We start from the raw sequence: 18,360 nt of genomic DNA, 5'->3' as shown, positions 1-18,360 counted from the left end.
CATTTTCTGGAAATAGTTCTTGAAAAACTGCCTCTGCTTTCTTTTTTCTTTTCCTTCTGGAAATCTTGTTTTTAAGATATGGAACCCCCTAGACCAGTCCTCCAATTTTGTTGTATTTTCTGTTTTCAAGTCTATCATTTTGCTCTACATCCTGGGAGTTTCCTCAGCTTTATCTTCCACCAAATCCTTCCACTGAATTTTTTATTACTTCCTATCATGTTTTTAATTTTAAGAACTCTCTTCTCAACATAGTGTTCCTGGCAAAAAAAGAGAGGACTTTTTTTTTTGTTCTTGGAATATACCCTTTTTAAAAAAATAAATAAGTTTCTGCTTTAGTTTCTTTTAGCTCTCTGAGAATAGTTTTGATGTATTAAATTTTTTTAGTATTCTTTTTTTGCAAGTCTCTGTCTTCTCGAAGTTGTTTCTTTTTAAATTTTTAAAAATTATATATATTTAGGCTGGGCACGGTGGTGCTCACCTATGTAATCCTAGCACTTTGGGAGACAAAGACAGGTGGATCACTGGGAGTTAGGAGTTCGAGACCAACCTGGCCAACATGGTGAAAACCCATCTCTACTAAAAATACAAAAAAAATTAGCTGAGTGTGGTGGCAGGTGCCTGTAATCCCAGCTACTAGGGAGGCTGAGACACGAGAATCACTTGAACATGGGAGGCAGAGGTTTCAGTACGCCGAGATCGTGCCACTGCACTCCAGCCTGGGTGACAGAGCAAGACTCTGTCTTCAAAAAAAAAAAAAAAAAAATCTCTAAGGGGACTCTGATAATGCTAGACTTCTCAAAAACAAAAAGTTAAAGTCATGAAGTCCCCCTACCCCACCACACATACTGATTGGAGACCAGAAGTTAATGTGTTCAGCAGACATACTCCCTTTCTTCACTTAACATGGCGGTAGTCTTTCCACAATCTGTTACACACATAGACATTGTCATCCTTTTCATCCCTGCAGTGTGTAAATGAGAGGAAAGGGGCCACCATTACCTTTTTTTTTTTTTAAGTAGAGACGGGATCTTTCAGTGTTGCCCAGGCTGATCTCGAACTCCTGGGCTCAAGTGATCCTCCCACTTCAGCCTCCCAAAGTGCTGGGATTACAGATAAAATGGCCCTACCATTATTACTTTTTTTTTCTTTGAGACAGAGTCCTAGCTCTGTTGCCCACGTTGGAGTGCAGTGGCGCGATCTTGGCTCACTGCAGCCTTCACCTCCCAGGCTCAATGGATTCTCCTGCCTCAGCCTCCCAAGTAGCTGGGACTGCAGGTGTGCGCCACCATGCCCGGCTAACTTTTGTACTTTCAGTAGAGATGGATTTCACCATATTGGCCAGGCTAGTCTTGAACCCTGACCTCAAGTGATCCACCCTCCTCATCCTTCCAAAGTACCGGGATTATAGGCATGAGCCACCGCACCCAGCCCATTATTAGCTCTTGATACGATACTTTCAGAATCTGAAACGGAGAGGGTAAGGAACTTAAGCGAAGTTATGCAGTGACCAGAGGACAACGCATAAGTGCTGACAGGTTTGAGGAATGACTCTGTCATGGCACCAAACTCAAAACGTATTCATTAACTTTTCTTTGAGCCATAAAAAGGATCAAATGTGTCATTTCAACAAACACACAAACACTTGCCTGCCGTCAAACAAAAGGAAATGGGTGCCAGCCACAGTGACTTATGCCTGTAATCCCAGCACTTTGGGAGGCTGAGGCGGGCATATGACGAGATAAGGAGTTCGAGACCAGCCTGGCCAATAAGGTGAACCCCCGTTTCTACTAAAAATACAAAAATTAGCCAGGTGTGGTGGCTTGTGCCTGTAGACCAAGCTACTCGGGTGGCTGAGGCAGAAGAATCGCTTGAACCTGGGAGGCGGAGGTTGCAGTGAGCCGAGATGGTGCCACTGCACTCCAGTCTGGGCAACAGAGTGAGACTCTGTCTCAGAAAAAAAAAAAAAAAAAAAAAGGGTGGCTGAAGTGGCACTCTAATCCTCTGAAATCATTTCCCAAAGGTAATTAGCTAATGGGTATCACAACATCCTACACCCTCAGAGCAAGTGAAGGGAGGGCACTGGACCAGATGCTCACAAACAAAAACACAGATTTTGGGTACATGCAATTGCTCTACCTCAGGGACATCAACATTCAGAACTCTCTCCTTTTCAAGATGTTTCTATAAAGACGGGGATAGGCTGGGTGCGGTGGCTCATGCCTGTAATCCCAGCACTTTGGGAGACCATAGGCGGGCAGGTAACTTGAGGTGAGGAGTTCGAGACCACCCTGGGCGACATGGCGAAACCCCGTCTCTACAAAAATACAAAAATTAGCTAGGTGTGGTTGTGCGCACCTGTAGTCCCAGCTACTTGAGAGGCTGAGGTGGGAGGATCACTTGAGCCTGGGAGGCAGACGTTGCAGTGAGCCAAGACCGTGCCACTGCACTCCAGCCTGGGCAACAGAGCGAGACTCCATCTCAAAAAAAAAAAAATATATATATATATATATATATATATATATATATATATATATGGGTGTGTGTGTGTATATATATATATATATATATGGGTGTATATATATATATGGGTGTATATATATATGGGTGTGTATATATATATATGGGTGTGTGTATATATATATATATATTTAAGGTCTATAATATGTTTTTATTATATACATATGCATAATGAAATGAAACAGTCAAGCACATTAATATATCCATCATCTCACGTAGTTACTCTGTTTTTTGTGTGTCTTGTAAGAGCACTTAAAAATCTACTCTCAGCAAATTTCCAATATATAATATGGTATTGTTAACTGTATTCCTCATGACATATATTGGATGTCTAGTTACTCATGTTACTGTAACTTGTTAGTTTTTGACATACCCACATCAGCCCTACCGCACCCTCCTTTTCTTTTTTTCTTTTGGAGACAGAGTTTCGCTCTGTCGCACAGGCTGCTGAGTAGCTGGGACTACAGGCACTTTTTTTTAAATGTTGCTTTTGTCTCCATCTTTCATATTAGTGTCTGGTGCTCCTTGATTGTCTGTTCAACGTTTTACATTTTATGGTAGGGTATTAAAATGCTGATTGGAAGTTCCCTGGGTGGTTGGGCTTGTGAAATGATCTGTGTTGGCCATTTTGTGTAGAATCCTCATTGTTTTTAGCCCTTTTCCCCTTGAGCTAGTTTCATTTCCCGGAAAAGATTCTTTTTTTCTCCTGCTTGTAAGGTGAAGACCTGGCTGCTGCAGCATTTGGGGAGCCCAGTGGAAATAATAGGCTGAGAGTCTTAGGATCCAGTAATTCATTTACTTATTTGCTGCGTTTTACATATATTACTCCTGATTATATAGCTGTGCCACATTTACCCTTGTCCAGAGATCTTCTTTATACCCTTTCTAGAGAAATTAACCTCTGGCCTTCTGTTAGGAAATGGAACAGGAATTAGCCGGAAAGAACATATATGGAACTAACTGCTTCTTGAACAGACTCTCAGCCAGTCCTCCTGTTTTCATTCCCATCTTAAACTCTTATTTCCTTAAGTGTTTGTGCTGCCATTTGTTTAGCCTTTTATGAGTTTTACATTGCAAATTTAGTTATTGCTTTTTTCACCATCAGCTTAGGATTCAGCTTCTTAAGTCTGATCACAGCCGGGCACGGTGGCTCACGCCTGTAATCCCAGCACTTTGGGAGGCCGAGGCGGGCGGATCACGAGGTCAGGAGATCGGGACCATCCTGGCTAACACAGTGAAACCCCGTCTCTACTAAAAATACAAAAAAAATTAGCCGGGCGTGGTGGCGGGCGCCTGTAGTCCCAGCTACTCGGGAGGCTGAGGCAGGAGAATGGCATGAACCCAGGAGGTGGAGCTTGCAGTGAGCCGAGATCGGGCCACTGCACTCCAGCCTGGGCGACAGTGCGAGACTCTGTCTCGAAAAAAAAAAAAAAAAGCCTGATCACTTGTCCATTTGTTTTCCAGCTTTCAAAATTTGGTTATATTTGTCTCTTCTCCCTCTCTGTTTTGTTTGACATCTCTGTTGATGAATAGAATTATCCTGTAGTTTTCATTTCTGGTAATGTTCTTGTTGGGTATTGGTATCAAGGTCATATTGCCTCATAAAATAAGTTGGAAAGTGTTCCTTTTTCAATTGTTCTTAAATAGCTGATGAAATTCACCTGTGAAGCTGAGTGAGTAGTCCTGGAGTTTTCTTTGGGAAAGCTTTTCATTGCAGATTCAAATTATTTAGTAAATGTAAGGACTGTTCAAATTTCCTAGTTTTGGTAAGCAGTGTTTTTTTAAAGACTTTGTCTAAAGTTTAAAATATATTGGCAGAAAGTTTATAATATTCTTCTGCGAATTTGTCCGTTTCTCCTTTTACTTCTGCCAGTTTTTGCTTTTTATATATGAGACAATGTAATTAGGTGATAAAACTATATAACTGTTATGTCTTCCTAATGAATTGAGTCTTTTATCAACTTTAATGAAATGTCCTTCTAACTTATAACTATTTTTTCCTTCTTTGTCAGGTGTAACTAGATCAGCTTTCTTTTGGTTAGTGTTTACATGGTATATCTTTTTTATTTGTTTGTTTTTTGTTTTTTGAGACACAGTCTTGCTCTGTCACCCAGGCTGAAGTGCAGTGGTGCAGTCTTGGCTCACTGCAACTTCTGCCTCCTGGGTTCAAGCAATTCTGCCTCAGCCCTCTGAGTAGCTGGGATTACAGGCGCCCGCCACCATGCCTGGCTAATTTTTCTATTTTTAGTAGAGATGAGGCTTCATCATGTTGGCCAGGCTGGTCTCAAACTCCAGACCTCAAGTGATGCACCTGCCTTGGCCTCCCAAAGTGCTGGGATTACAGGCATAAGCCACCATGCCTGGACTATCTTTTTTCATCATTATATTTCAACCTTTCCATCCATATATTTTAAAGGAGCATCATATATATCATTGTCATTGTTTTCCAGTCTGACAGTCTTTGCCTTTTACCTGGGCATTTAATGCATTTATATTTAATGTAATCTCTGATATATTTGGGTTTAAATCCACCCACTTACTGTTTGTTTTTTGCTTATCCCATTTGTTCTGTGTCCTCTTTTGTCTTCATTATTGCCTTCTTTTGATTGACTACTTTTTATTGACTTGTTGGCTATACATTCCTTTACTAGGATGATTACAAAATACATCTTTGATTTTTCTCTCCCATTCTTTTTGTATGTCTTTGTCTTTTTACAAACCTCTTTACTATCAGTAGGGGAATGGTTAAGTAAGTGTAGTGCATCCATTCAGCAATGAAGAAAATGTACTTTTAGGTGAAAAAAGCAATATGCAGAACAGTTTGTGCTATGTCTAAAAATGTATCGGGGAAACCCACCCCCAGTATTTCAACATAGGTTGGTTCTTTCTATTTTCCGTGTCAGCCAGCTGAGAAATAAAGAGAAAGAGTACAAAGAGAGGAATTTTACAGCTGGGCTGCCAGGGGTGACATCACGTATCGGTAGGACCATGATGCCCACCTGAGCCTTAAAGCCAGCAAGTTTTATTAAGGATTTCAAAAGGGGAGGGGGGTGCGAGAACAGGGAGTAGGTCACAAAGATCACATGCTTCAAAGGGCAAAAAGGAGAACAAAGATCACATGCTTCTGAGGAAACAGGACAAGGGCAAAATCAGAAACTCCTGATAAGGGTCCAACAAAGATCACAAGGCAAAGGGCAAAAGCAAAGATCACAAGGCAAAGGGCAAAAGCAGAATTACTGATAAGGGTCTATGTTCAGCGGTGCGCGTATTGTCTTGATAAACATCTTAAACAACAGAAAACAGGGTTCGAGAGCAGAGAACCCTGACCGCAAATTTACCAGGGTGGAGTTTTTTCCCCACCCTAATAAGCCTGAGGGTACTGCAGGATACCAGGGTGTATTTCAGTCCTTATCTCAACTGCGTAAGACAGACACTCCCAGAGTGGCCTTTTGTATAGACTTCCCCCCCCCACCCCCCCAATGCATTCCTTCCCCCAGGGTATTAATTATTAATATTCCTTGCTAGGAAAAGAATTTAGTGATACCTTCCCTACTTGCATGTCCGTTTGTAGGCTCTTTGCAGGAAGAAATACATGGCTCTATTTTGTCCAACCCTGCAGGCAGTCAGACCTTATGGTTGTCTTCCCTTGTTCCCTGAAAATCGCTGTTATTCTGTTCTTTTTCAAGGTGCACTGATTTCATACTGTTCAAACACATGCTTTACAATCAATTTGTACAGTTAGCACAATTATCACAGTGGTCCTGAGGTGACCTACGTCCTCAGCTTATGAAGATAACAGGATTAAGAGATTAAAGTGAGACAGGCGTAAGAAATTGTGAAAGTATTGTTTGGGAACTGGTAAATGTCCATGAAATCTTCACAATTTATGTTCCTCTGCCGCAGCTCCAGCTGGTCCCTCCGTTCAGGGTCCCTGACTTCCCACAACAAAAAAGAGAAGATTAGGATAAATATTTTAGCTTTTCTATGTATAAAGAATCTTGAGATGGATACTCAGGAAGCCAGTCACAATGGCTCCCTCTTTGGTGTAGTGACAGGAACTGAAGGGGGGATGCAGGATCTCTCACTATCTTTTTTATATATATATATATATATATTTTTTTTTTTTTTTTTTTTTTGAGATGGAGTCTCACTCTGTTGTCTAGGCTGGAGTGCAGGGGCGCGATCTCAGCTCACTGCAAGCTGCGCCTCCAAGGTTCACGCCATTCTTCTGCCTTAGCCTCCCGAGTAGCTGAGACTACAGGCACCCGCCATCACGCCCAGCTAATTTTTCATATTTTCAGTAGAGATGGAGTTTCACCATGTTAACCGGGATGGTCTCGATCTCCTGAGCTCGTGATCTGCCCACCTCGGCCTCCCGAAGTGCTGGGATTACAGGCGTGAGCCAACGCGTCCAGCTGACCTTTTTTATATAAGTAAAAGATTTTATTCAACCATGAGTATGTGTTACCCAATCAAAAAGTCAGATTAGAAAATAGTAAAGTCCTTTCGCTATTATATTAGGGAGTTTAAGTATCTGTGCTTAGTCTACCATTTTTAACCAAAAGTTTTAAAAACTGTGAATTAAATCATACAGAAGATAATCTCTGTAGTCATATATAATGTAGCAAGTACTTATGTTCATCTGTCTTGCATGTCATTTTCTAAATGTCATACAGATAATATACTCCATACTTTTTATCTTGCAGGTATTAATCATGAAAACCCAAGTTATTTTGTCTTTTGAGAAAAGTTGTAATTTTACCCTCCTAAAGACAATTTTTGGTCTTTTGTGTTTAAAAAAATGTAAAGAATATCATATATAAAGATTAATTACGTTCATTTATTGAGAGCAGAGTGGGAAAACAACATTTCTTTCTTATTAGTGGTCTAAAGCCTATTCAGTGGTCTAAAGCCTATTCAGTGCCTCACTAAAAGAAAGCTAAACCTAAGGACCATATGACATTTTATACTTTTGCTTTATGAAATTTATTGTTAGAAGTTGAGTTTAAGAAGGCTATATGGAGTAAGGAGATAACTTTTTTAAACATAGAATTTAATTTCTTTTTTCTAAGACTGTCTTAAGAATATCCTAGGGCAATTTGTATTATAGGTTTTTAGTAAAATTCAGCTTGATGCCTTAAAAAAATTAAACCATCAACTTGTCTTAAACTACACAGGCAGGATAGCTTCCTGTTTTGTTTTGTTTGCAAAAAGGGTATGAATTCAGGCAGCTATAAAGAAAAGTTAACTTTTTTTCTTTCATTTTGATAGGTTTGAGAAATTTCTATGGTTCATTAGCTCAGAGAACTATCTAATTATAGGTGGACGAGATCAGCAACAGAATGAAATAATTGTGAAAAGATACTTGACACCAGGTAGGTAAGATTAAAATTCGGAAAAATTTTCTCTTAAATGTTTGAATCATTTATCTCAATATTAGGCATTGATTTTCTTGTTATACTCTTTTGTTTGATAGATTTAACTAGTAGAAAGATTTGATGCATGATGCTTCATGGTTTGTTGCATATGTGTTTTGATGCTTTTAGTTCTTAAGTGAATATTCCTAAAATGGTATTGCTGAGCTAATCTGCATTGTTGGACTTTCAGTACTCTATTACATTAACAGAATAACTTTCAGTCTTCAAAGTTATTGTAGGTCAAATTTTTAAAAGCTTACTGTTGCGGTGTTAAAGTTTGCAATCATTTTTCACACTTAGAAGTAGGACTTGGCCGGGCGTGGTGGCTCACACCTGTAATCTCAGCCACTCTGGGAGGCTGAGGCAGGTGGATCACCTGAGGTCAGGAGTTCAAGAACAGCCTGGCCAACATGGTGAAACCCTGTCTCCACTAAAAGTACCAAAAAAATTAGCTGGACGTGGTGGTGCACGCCTGTAATCCCAGCTACTTGGGAGGCTGAGGTGGGAGAATTGCCTGAACCTCAGGGGCAGAAGTTGCAGTGAGCCGAACTCGCGCCACTGCACTCCAGCGTGGGTGACAGAGCAAGACGCCATCTGAAAAAAAAAAAAGGAAAAAAAGAATTAGGACTTAAAGTGTCATTTTTTATTTGTCTGTATTTAAGGAGACATTTATGTACATGCTGATCTTCATGGAGCTACTAGCTGTGTAATTAAGAATCCAACAGGTAATATATTTCTTTTTATTCAGAACTCGTGTTCCTTTCTTTAAAATATTTCTAGTGTGACTGTAAGACAAAAATTTAATAGAGGGCCAGATGTGGTGGCTCATGCCTGTAATCCCAGCACTTTGGGAGGCTGAAGTGTGAGGATTATTTGAGGCCAGGAGTTTGAGACCAGACTGGGCAAGAAAGTGACACCTCATCTCTAGAAAAATTTTTTTAAAACGCTGGGTGCAGTGGCATGCACCTGTAGTCCCAGCTACAGAAAGTTGAAGTGGGAGGATCAGCTTGGGTGACAGACTGAGACTTTGTCTCTAAAACACACACACACACACACACACACACAGAGACACACGTAATAAAAAAAGATGTAATGATAAAAGGATCAGTCTATCAGGAAGATGTAACAATTATAAACATATGTGCCGCTAATAACAGAGTCCTAGAATGCATAAAGCAAACCTGATGGAATTGAAGGGAGAGAGAGATAGTTCTACAGTAATAGTTGAGGACTTTAATACCCAACTTTCAGTCATAGTTAGAATAACTGGACACAGAATCAGCAAGGAAATGGAAGACTTGTACAACACTATAAACTAAATCTAACAGACATCTCTAGAATACTCTACTTAACAGCAGCACCATACAGGTTGAGTATCCTATCTGAAATGCTTGGGACCAGAGTGTTTTTATATTTGAAGTATTTGCATTATACTTACCAGTTGAGCATCCCAAATCTAAAAATCACAGGTTCAAAATGCTGCAAAACGTTTCTAGCAAACTCCAGTGGGCATTTTCTTTGAGTCATCATGCTGCACTCAGAAAGTTTTAGATTTTGGAGCATTTTGGATTTTCAGATTTGGGGTGTTCACCCTGTATTCTTAAGTGCACATGAAATATTCTCTGGGGTAGACCATAGGATAGTCTATAAAACAACCCTCGGCCAGATGCAGTGGCTCACACCTGTAATCCCAGCACTTTGGGAGGCTGAGGCAAGCAGATTATGAGGTCAGGAGGTCAAGACCAACCTGGCTAACATGGTGAAACCCTGTCTCTACTAAAAATACAAAAAATTAGCTGGGCGTGGTGGCACACACCTGTAGTCCCAGCTACTCGGGAGGCTGAGGCAGGAGAATCGCTTGAACCCAGGAGGCAGAGGTTACAGTGAGCTGAGACGGTGCCATTGCACTTCAGCCTGGGCAACAGGGCGAGACTCCATCTAAAAAACAAAAACAAAAACAAGCCTCAATACATTTAAAACTATTGTAAAACTATTGAAATTAGACAAAGTAAGTTTTCTGACTATAATGGGGTGAAATTAGAAACCAGGAGTAGAAGAAAATGTTTTAAATTCATAAGTATGTGGAAATTAAATACCACAGTTATAAATAAGCAGTGGAACAAAGAGGAAATCACAAAAGATGCCACAAAACACTTTGAGATGAATGAAATGAAAATACAGTGTATCAAAACTTATGAGATGCAAGAAGAGCAGCCCTTGGGGGTAATTTATAGCTGTAAATGCCTATATTTAAAAAGAGGAAAGATCTCAAATCAGTAACCTAACTTTGCACCTTAAGAACTAGAAAAACAACCCAAAGCAAGGAGAAGGAAGAAAATAGTAAATATTAGAGTAGAAATGAATAAAACAGAGAATAGGAAAAAAATAGAGAAAATGAACAAAACCCAAGTTGGTTCTTTGAAAAGATAAACAAAATTGATAAACCCTTGGCTAGACTGACCAAGAAAATAGAGGACTCAAATCCCTAAAATCAGGAATGAAATAGGGAACATTACTACAGACTTTACAGATATTGAAAGGATTATAAGGGAATACCATGAACAATTATATGCCAACAGATTATGTAACCTAGATGAAATGGACAAATTCCTAGAAAGATATAAATACTAAAACTGACTCAAGAAGAAATAGAGAATTGAAATAAACCTGTAAGTACAGAGATAGATTAATAATAAAAATATAAAAAAAATACTCATCAAAGAAAACCTTAGGCCAGATGGCTTCACTGGTGAATTATAAAGAAGGTTGAATGCCAGTTCTTCACAAACTCTTCCAAAAAATAGGATCAATGGGAACACTTCCTAACTCATTCTACAAGGCCAGTATTACAAAACCAAAGATAACACAAGAAAACTACAGACCAATGCTGGTTATAAATATAGACAAAAATCTTTGACAAAATATTAGCAACTGAATCTAGCAGCATATTAAAATGACTATATACCATGACAAAGTGTAATTTATCTCAGGAATGAAAGGTTGGTTCAGTATATGGAAATTAATGTAATACAATCTACTAATAAAGGACAAAAAGCACACATGGATTATCTCAACTTATGAAGAAAAACCATTTGACAGAATTCAACATTTGTTTGTGATAAAAACACTCAGCAAACTAGAAATAGAAGGGATATTCCTCAACTTGGTAAACAAGCATTTATGAAAAACCCACAGCTAACAATCATACTTAATGCTGAAAGATTGGGTACCTTCCTCCTCCCATCAGTAATAAGACAAATGTCTGTTCTTGCCGTTTCTATTTAACATTATACCTGTGGTTCTATATAGGTCATTAGGCAACAAAAAGAAAAAAAATCCAAATTAGGCAAAAGTAAAACTACCTATGTTTACAGTTGATATGATCTCACACATTTAAAAAACCTAAAGGATCCACCAGTAATTATCAGAGCTAATAAACAAGTTCAGCAATGTCCAGGATATGAGATCAGTAAACAAAAATCAGTTGTATTTCTATACACTAACAATGAACAATCTGAAAAGGAAATTAATAAAACAATTCAATTTATAATTAGCATTAAAGAGAATAAAATACTTAGGAATCAATTTACCAAAAGACCTACAACACTTATAGATAACAAACTATAAAATTATTTTAAGGAATTAAAGACCTAAATTGGACATCCCATGTATATGTATTGGAAGTCTTAATATTGTTTTGATAGCAGTACTCCCCAGCAATCTAGGAATTCAATGTAATCCCTCTCAAAATTGCAGCTGCTTTTTTTTTTTGTTTTGAAACAGGGTCTGCTGTCACCTAGGCTGTAATAAAGTGGTGCGATTGGCTCACTGCAGCCTTGAACTTTCAGGCTCAAGCGATCCTCCCATCTCAACCTCCTGAGTAGTTGGGACCATAGACACATGCCACTGTGCCCAACTTATTTTTGTGTTTTTTGTAGAGACGAGGTTTTGCCATGTTGCCCAGACTGGTCTCGAGCTCCTGAGCTCGAGCAGTCCATCCACTTTGACCTCCTGAAGTACTGGGATTACAGGCATGAGCCACGGCCCCTGGCCCTGCATTTTATTTTGTTTTATTTTTTCAGAGATGGAGAAGCTGATTCTAAAATTCATGTGGTAATGCAAGGAGACTCAGATTATCCAAAGCAGTATTGAAAATGAAGAGCAAATTTTGAAGGACTCATGTTTTCTGACTTTAAAGCTTTCTACAGAGTAACAGTAATCAGGACACTGTGGTACTGGCATGAGGATGGACAAATAGATCAAGGGATAGAATTGAGATTCCAGAAATAAACCTGTAGTTTATGGTCAGTTAATTTTCAGCAGGGGTGCCAAGACCAATGGGGATAGAATTTCCTCTTTCTTTTTTTCTTTTAATTTTTTGTTTTTGGTTTTTTGAGACGGAGTCTTGCACTGTCACCCAGGCTGGAGTGCAGTGGTGCGATCTTGGCTCACTGCAAGCTCCGTCTCCTGGGTTCACACCATTCTCCTGCCTCAGCCTCCCGAGTAGCTGGGACTACAGGCGCCCGCCACCGCGCCCAGCTAATTTTTTGTATTTTTAGTAGCGACCAGGTTTCACCATGTTAGCCAGGATGGTCTTGATCTCTTGACCTTGTGATCCGCCCGCCTCAGCCTCCCAAAGTGCTGGGATTACAGGCATGAGCCACCACACCCAGCCTCTTTTTTTAAATAGACATTTTTTTCAACCAGTTTTAGGTTCACAACAAAATTGAGCAGAATGTGTGTGATTTCCCACATACCCCCTGCTGCATACATGCGTAGCCTCCCCTGCTATCAATATCCCCCACCAGAACGGTACATTTGTTACAACTAATGAACCTACATTGACACATCCTCATGGCCCAGAGTCCATAGTTTGCATTAGGGTTCACTCTTTTTTTTTTTTTTTTTTTGAGACAGAGTCTTGCTCTGTTGCCTAGCCTGGAGTGCAGTTGTGTAATCTCAGCTCACTGCAACCTCTGCCTCCCGGGTTCAAGCGATTCTCCTGCCTCAGCCTCCAGAGTAGCTGGAATTAACAGGCATATGCCACCACACCCGGCTAGTTTCTGTATTTTTAGAAGAAACAGGGTTTTACTATGTTGGCCAGGCTGGTCTCGAACTCCTGACCTCAAGTGTTCTGCCCACCTCGGCCTCCCAAAGTGCTGGGATTACAGGCATGAGTCACCGAGCCCAGCCAGGGTTCACTCTTGATGATGTATATAGTCTTTGAGTTTGGACAAATGTATAAAACATGTATCTGCCATTATCATACAGATTTAGTTTGGCTCTGCTAAAAAAATCCTCTGTGCCCTGCCTGTTCATCCCTCTCTTCCCCCAACCCCCGACAACCACTGATCTTTAAAGGCTGGCTTCTTCACTTAGTAGTATGCTTTTATCTTTCCTCCATGTCTCTTCATGACTTGATAGCTCATTTCTTTTTATCCCTGAATAATATTCAGTTGTCTGGATGAACCACAGTTTATCCATTAATCTACTGAATTTGGTTGCTTCCATGTTTTGGCAATATGAATAAAGCTACTATAAACATCTCTGCAGGTTTTTGTACTGATATAAGTTTTCAGTTCATTTTGGTAAATACCAAACATCAAGATTGTTGAATCACATGGTAAGAGTATTTTTAGTTTTATAAGAAACCACTAGACTGTCTTCTAAAGTGGCTATACTTTTTAACATCACCACCAGCAATGGGAGTTCCTGTTGTTCCACTGCCACCAGAATTTAATGTTGTCAGCGTTTTGGATTTTGGCCATTATCATTGATGCATAGTGTATTTCAGTGTTGTAATTTGCATTTCCTTGATGACATATGATGCAGAGCATCTTTTCATATGCTTATTAGATATTCATATGTATATCTTTGATGCAGTATCTGTTAAAAGTCTTTGGCCCATTTTTTAATTGAGCTGTTTGTGTTTTTACTGTTGAGTTCTAAGAGTTTTTTTATATTTTAAATAACAATCTTTTATCTGCTATGTCTTTTGCAAGTATTTTCTGCCAGTCAGTGGCTTAACTTTTTAACAGTAGTATGGCACTACTAGATATCCATATGCAAAAAATTGAAGTTAGACCTCTTAATCACACCATTTATAAAAATTAACTTAAAGTGCATCCAAGACCTAAACTTAAAAGCCAGAAGTATAAAGCTGCTAGAAGAAAACAAGGCATAAATTTTCATGATCTTGTATCATGCAGTAATTTCTTAGATATGATACCAAAATCATAAGTAATCAAACAAAAAACAGGTAAGTTAGACATAAAATTAAAAACCTTAATTCAGCCCGGGCACGGTGGCTCATGCCTGTAATCCCAACACTTTGGGAGGCTGAGGCAGGTGGATCACCTGAGGTCAAGAGTTCGAGACCAGCCTGGCCAACATGGTGAAACCCTGTCTTAACTGAAAAATATGAAAAATTAGCCTGGTATGGTGGCGGGCATACCAAGCTACTTGGGATCCAAGCTACTTGGGAGGCTGAGTCAGGAGAATCGCTTGGACCCTAGAGGTGAAGGTTGCAGTGAGCTGAGATGGCATCATTGCACTCCAGCCTGGGCGATGAGTGAAATTCTGTCTCAAAAAATAAAATAAATAAATAAAACCTTAATCCAAAGAACATTATCAAGAAAGTAAAAAGACAACCCACAGAATAAGAGAAAATATTTGCAAATCATTTATCTGATGAGACTAGTGTCCAAAGAATTCCTAAGTTTCAACAATAGAAAGGGAAGTAACCCAGCTGAAAAATGAGCAAGAGATTTGAATGGATATTTCTGCAAAGATACGTGAATGGCCAACAATCACATGAAACGATTCTCAGTATCATCAGTCATTAGGAAAATTGAAATCAAAACCACAAGATACCAGTCAGGCGCTGTGGCTCATGCATGTAATCCCAGCACTTTGGGAGGCAGAGGCAGGTGGATCACTTGAGGTCAGGAGTTTGAGACCAGCCTGGCCAGTATAGTGAAACCCCATCTCTAGTAAAAAAATATATATATATAAAAATTAGCCGGGCGTAGTGGTGCATGCCTGTAATCCCAGCTACTCAGGAGGCTGAGGCAGGAGAATTACTTGAACCCAGGTGGTGGAGGTTGCAGTGAGCCGAGATCGTGCCACTGCACTCCAGCCGGGGCGAAAAGAGCGAGACTCCGGCTCAAAAAAAAAAAAAAAAAAAAATCACAAGATACCACTTTATACCCACTAACACGTGTTGGTGATGATTCTGGAGAAAACAATAATACGTGTTGGTGATGATGGTGGAGAAAATAGAATACTGCTCGTAGGAGTGGACAATGATACAGCTGCTGTGGGAAGTGGTTTGGCAGTTCCAAAAAATGTTAAACATAATTGACCCAGCAATTCCTCTCTTAGGTATATACCCAAGATAAGCAACGGTATGTGTCCACACAAAACTTGTTTGCAGATATTGATAGCAGCATTATTTATAATAGCCAAGAAATGGAAACAATCCATATGTCATTCAATTAATGAATAAACAAAATGTGGTATATCCATATAACGGAATATTATTCAGATTTACAAAGAACAGAAATACTTATATGTGCTTTTAACATGGATGAACCTTGAAAAACATTAAGCTAAGTGAAAGAAGCCAAACCTAAAATGCTGTGTATGATTATATTTGTATGAAACGTCCAAAATAGGCAAAACCATAGAGACAGAAAATAGATTAGTAATTGCCAGGGGCTGGGTACAGAGGAGAAAATGGGGAGTGGCTGCTAATGAATATAGGGTTTCTTTTCTTGGATGATGAAAATATTCTGGAATTAAATAGTATTGATGGTCATGGTCACACAGCATTATGAATATACAAAAAGCCATTGAATTGTGTACTTTAAAGGGGTGAATTTTATGGCATGTGAATTGTACCCCAATTTAAAAATATTTGAAATCTAACCATAAGGGACATGTTATTGATATATGCTCTTCATGTTCATTATTCAGCCAATCTATTTTAATTTTGGAAGTCTTCAAACTTTAAATGGATTTCTCTAAATTATCTTTTCTGGAGTGAAGTTAGAATTATTGATGTGAGAGGATATTTCTTCTCTGACATGTTTTATTTATGTAGGTCATTTAAAAGCTTTCTCTGTAAATAGCAATATTAAAAATACATTTTTAATTAAAATAGTAACTTTTTATAATGGTGAAGTAAAAATGTATTAGTATTTAAGATATATGATTGACCAGCTGGGCTCGGTGGCTCATGGCTGTAATTCCAGCATTCTGGGAGGCTGAGGCGGGTGGATCACGAGGTCAGGAGTTCAAGACCAGCCTGGCCAAGATGGTGAAACCCCATCTCTACTAAAGATACAAAAATTTAGCCGGGCCTCGTGGCGGGCGCTGGTAATTGCAGCTACTTGGGAGGCTGAGGCAGAGAATTGCTTGAACCCGGGAGGCGGAGACTGCAGTGAGCTGAGATTGCGCCACTGCACTCCAGCCAGAACAACAGAGCGAGACTCCGTCTCAAAAAAAAAAAAAAAAAAAAAAAAAAGAGATATCATTGACCCTGTCATGCGGCAGGTGATTTTCATATCTTGCTCTGGAGAAAGTCCATACTTTGGTATTGAAACATTATGCATTGTTATTCCAGGAGAACCCATCCCCCCACGGACCTTGACTGAAGCTGGCACAATGGCACTTTGCTACAGTGCTGCTTGGGATGCACGAGTTATCACTAGTGCTTGGTGGGTGTACCATCATCAGGTAATAAGGGCTCTTGTCCTTTTTCTTAATTTGCTAAGAGCTACTGTGTGCCAAATTTTGAGAGTATAGAAGTAAATAAAGCAGACAAGGCTCAATAGAGCTAACATTTTTTTGGTAGAGGAAAATATGTACATAATGTCAGGTAATAAGTGCTATGAAATAGTATTTTTTAAAGCATGGAAGGGGATAGAGAGTGATAGGGGATACCGTTTTGGATGAAGTATTGGGGGAACCTTTCTAGGAAGGTAGGATTTGAGCAGAGAGGTAAATGAAGAGAGAGTGATCCACACAGTTATACAGGATAAAGAGTGTTCCAGTTATTATTGATTATTATTGGCATACTGACCTAAAAGGCCTTTCTCGTGTTCATCTTTGTTGGAATATTCTGAATTCTCTTGGGCCCTTCCAGAAAAGTAGGCATATCCTGTTCGTTTGTTTTTTAAATTCACTTGTTTTTATTAATTGCCCTTCTTTGTGGTTAATGATGTTGTTGGGTTTTTTTTGCATTTTTTTTTTTCTTTGTAGAAATGAGGTTTCACCATGTTGGCCAGGCTGGTCTTGAATTCTGACCTTAAGTGGTCCTCTTGCCTCAGCCTCCCAAAGTGCTGAGATTACAGGCGTGAGCCATGGTGCCTGGCCAGTGCTGTTTTGTTTGGTGATACTTCATTCCATATTTGACCTCACATTGCTATTGATTTCTTATCATACTTTTGAGAATTATAATTGATGATGATGTACTTTTATAAGTTCCTAAAGCTGTACAGTAGGATAAAAAGAGTTCAGTTTCATTATACTCCCTTAGATTTAGTTTCATTTTTATATCTTTTTATATTTATTATATGCTGTGCTGTGCTGTTGTCATATAGGGGGATTATAAATTGCTACCACCCTTCCTTCCTTCCTTCCTTTCGACGGTCTCCCTCTGTTGCCGAGGCTGGACTGTACTGCCTTGATCTTGGCTCGCTGCAACCTCCCTGCCTTGGGCTCCCGTGATTCTCCTGCCTCGGCCTGCCGAGTGCCTGGTATTGCAGGCATGCGCCGCCACGCCTGACTGGTTTGTGTATTTTTGGTGGAGACGGGGTTTCGCCGTGTTGGCTGGGCTGGTCTCCAGCTCCTGACCTCGAGTGATCTGCCCGCCTCGGCCTCCAGAGGTGCTGAGATTGCAGACGGAGTCTCGCTTACTCAATGCTCAATGTTGCCCAGGCTGGAGTGCAGTGGTGTGATCTCGGCTCGCTACAACCTCCACCTCCCAGCCGCCTGCCTTGGCCTCCCAAAGTGCTAAGATTACAGCCTCTGCCCGGCCGCCACCCGGTCTAGGAAGTGAGGAGCGTCTCTGCCTGGCCGCCCATCATCTGGGATGTGAGGAGCCCCTCTGCCCGGCCGCCCCGTATGGGAAATGAGGAGCGCCTCTGCCCGGCCGCCACCCCGTCTAGGAAGTGAGGAGCGTCTCTGCCTGGCCGCCCATCGTCTGGGATGTGAGGAGCGCCTCTGCCTGGCCACCACCCCGTCTGGGATGTGAGGAGCGTCTCTACCTGGCCGTCCCGTCTAGGAAGTGAGGAGCGCCTCTGCCGGGCTGCCCCATCTGGGAAGTGAGGAGCGCCTCTGCCCGGCTGCCCCGTCTGGGAAGTGGGGAGCGCCTCTGCCCGGCTGCCCCATCTGGGAGGTGAGGAGCGCCTCTGCCTGGCCG

The 18,360-nt window shown here is 40.4% G+C and overlaps 2 protein-coding genes across 6 annotated transcripts in view; one reads left to right on the top strand and one right to left on the bottom strand.

Annotated features, from left to right (window-relative positions):
• NEMF (nuclear export mediator factor) overlaps nt 1–18,360 on the top strand; it is a 75,358-nt gene that overhangs the window by 29,669 nt on the left and 27,329 nt on the right. For 3 of the 5 annotated variants that reach the window (XM_024231393.3, XM_063715836.1, XM_063715838.1), the window contains 3 exons: nt 7,789–7,892; nt 8,597–8,659; nt 16,561–16,673. In XM_024231393.3, the coding sequence (XP_024087161.3) occupies nt 7,789–7,892; nt 8,597–8,659; nt 16,561–16,673 (280 nt within the window). The remainder of the gene's footprint in view (nt 1–7,788; nt 7,893–8,596; nt 8,660–16,560; nt 16,674–18,360) is intronic. The other 2 variants (XM_024231394.3, XM_063715837.1) reach the window with 1 other exon arrangement.
• The window catches only part of KLHDC2 (kelch domain containing 2), a 50,816-nt gene continuing 37,911 nt past the window's right edge, over nt 5,456–18,360 (bottom strand). The window contains exons 13-14 of the mRNA XM_054530639.2: nt 9,751–9,872; nt 5,456–6,452 (exon numbers count right to left, since the gene is read on the bottom strand). Of these exons, the coding sequence (XP_054386614.2) occupies nt 6,319–6,452; nt 9,751–9,872 (256 nt within the window). The 3' untranslated portion in view covers nt 5,456–6,318. The remainder of the gene's footprint in view (nt 6,453–9,750; nt 9,873–18,360) is intronic.

This window comes from Pongo abelii, chromosome 15 (genome assembly GCF_028885655.2).
Source record: "Pongo abelii isolate AG06213 chromosome 15, NHGRI_mPonAbe1-v2.0_pri, whole genome shotgun sequence".
Classification (NCBI taxonomy): Eukaryota; Metazoa; Chordata; class Mammalia; order Primates; family Hominidae; genus Pongo; species Pongo abelii.
The sequence above is the reverse complement of the archived record's forward strand: the minus strand, read 5'-3'. Positions and strand labels throughout refer to the sequence as shown.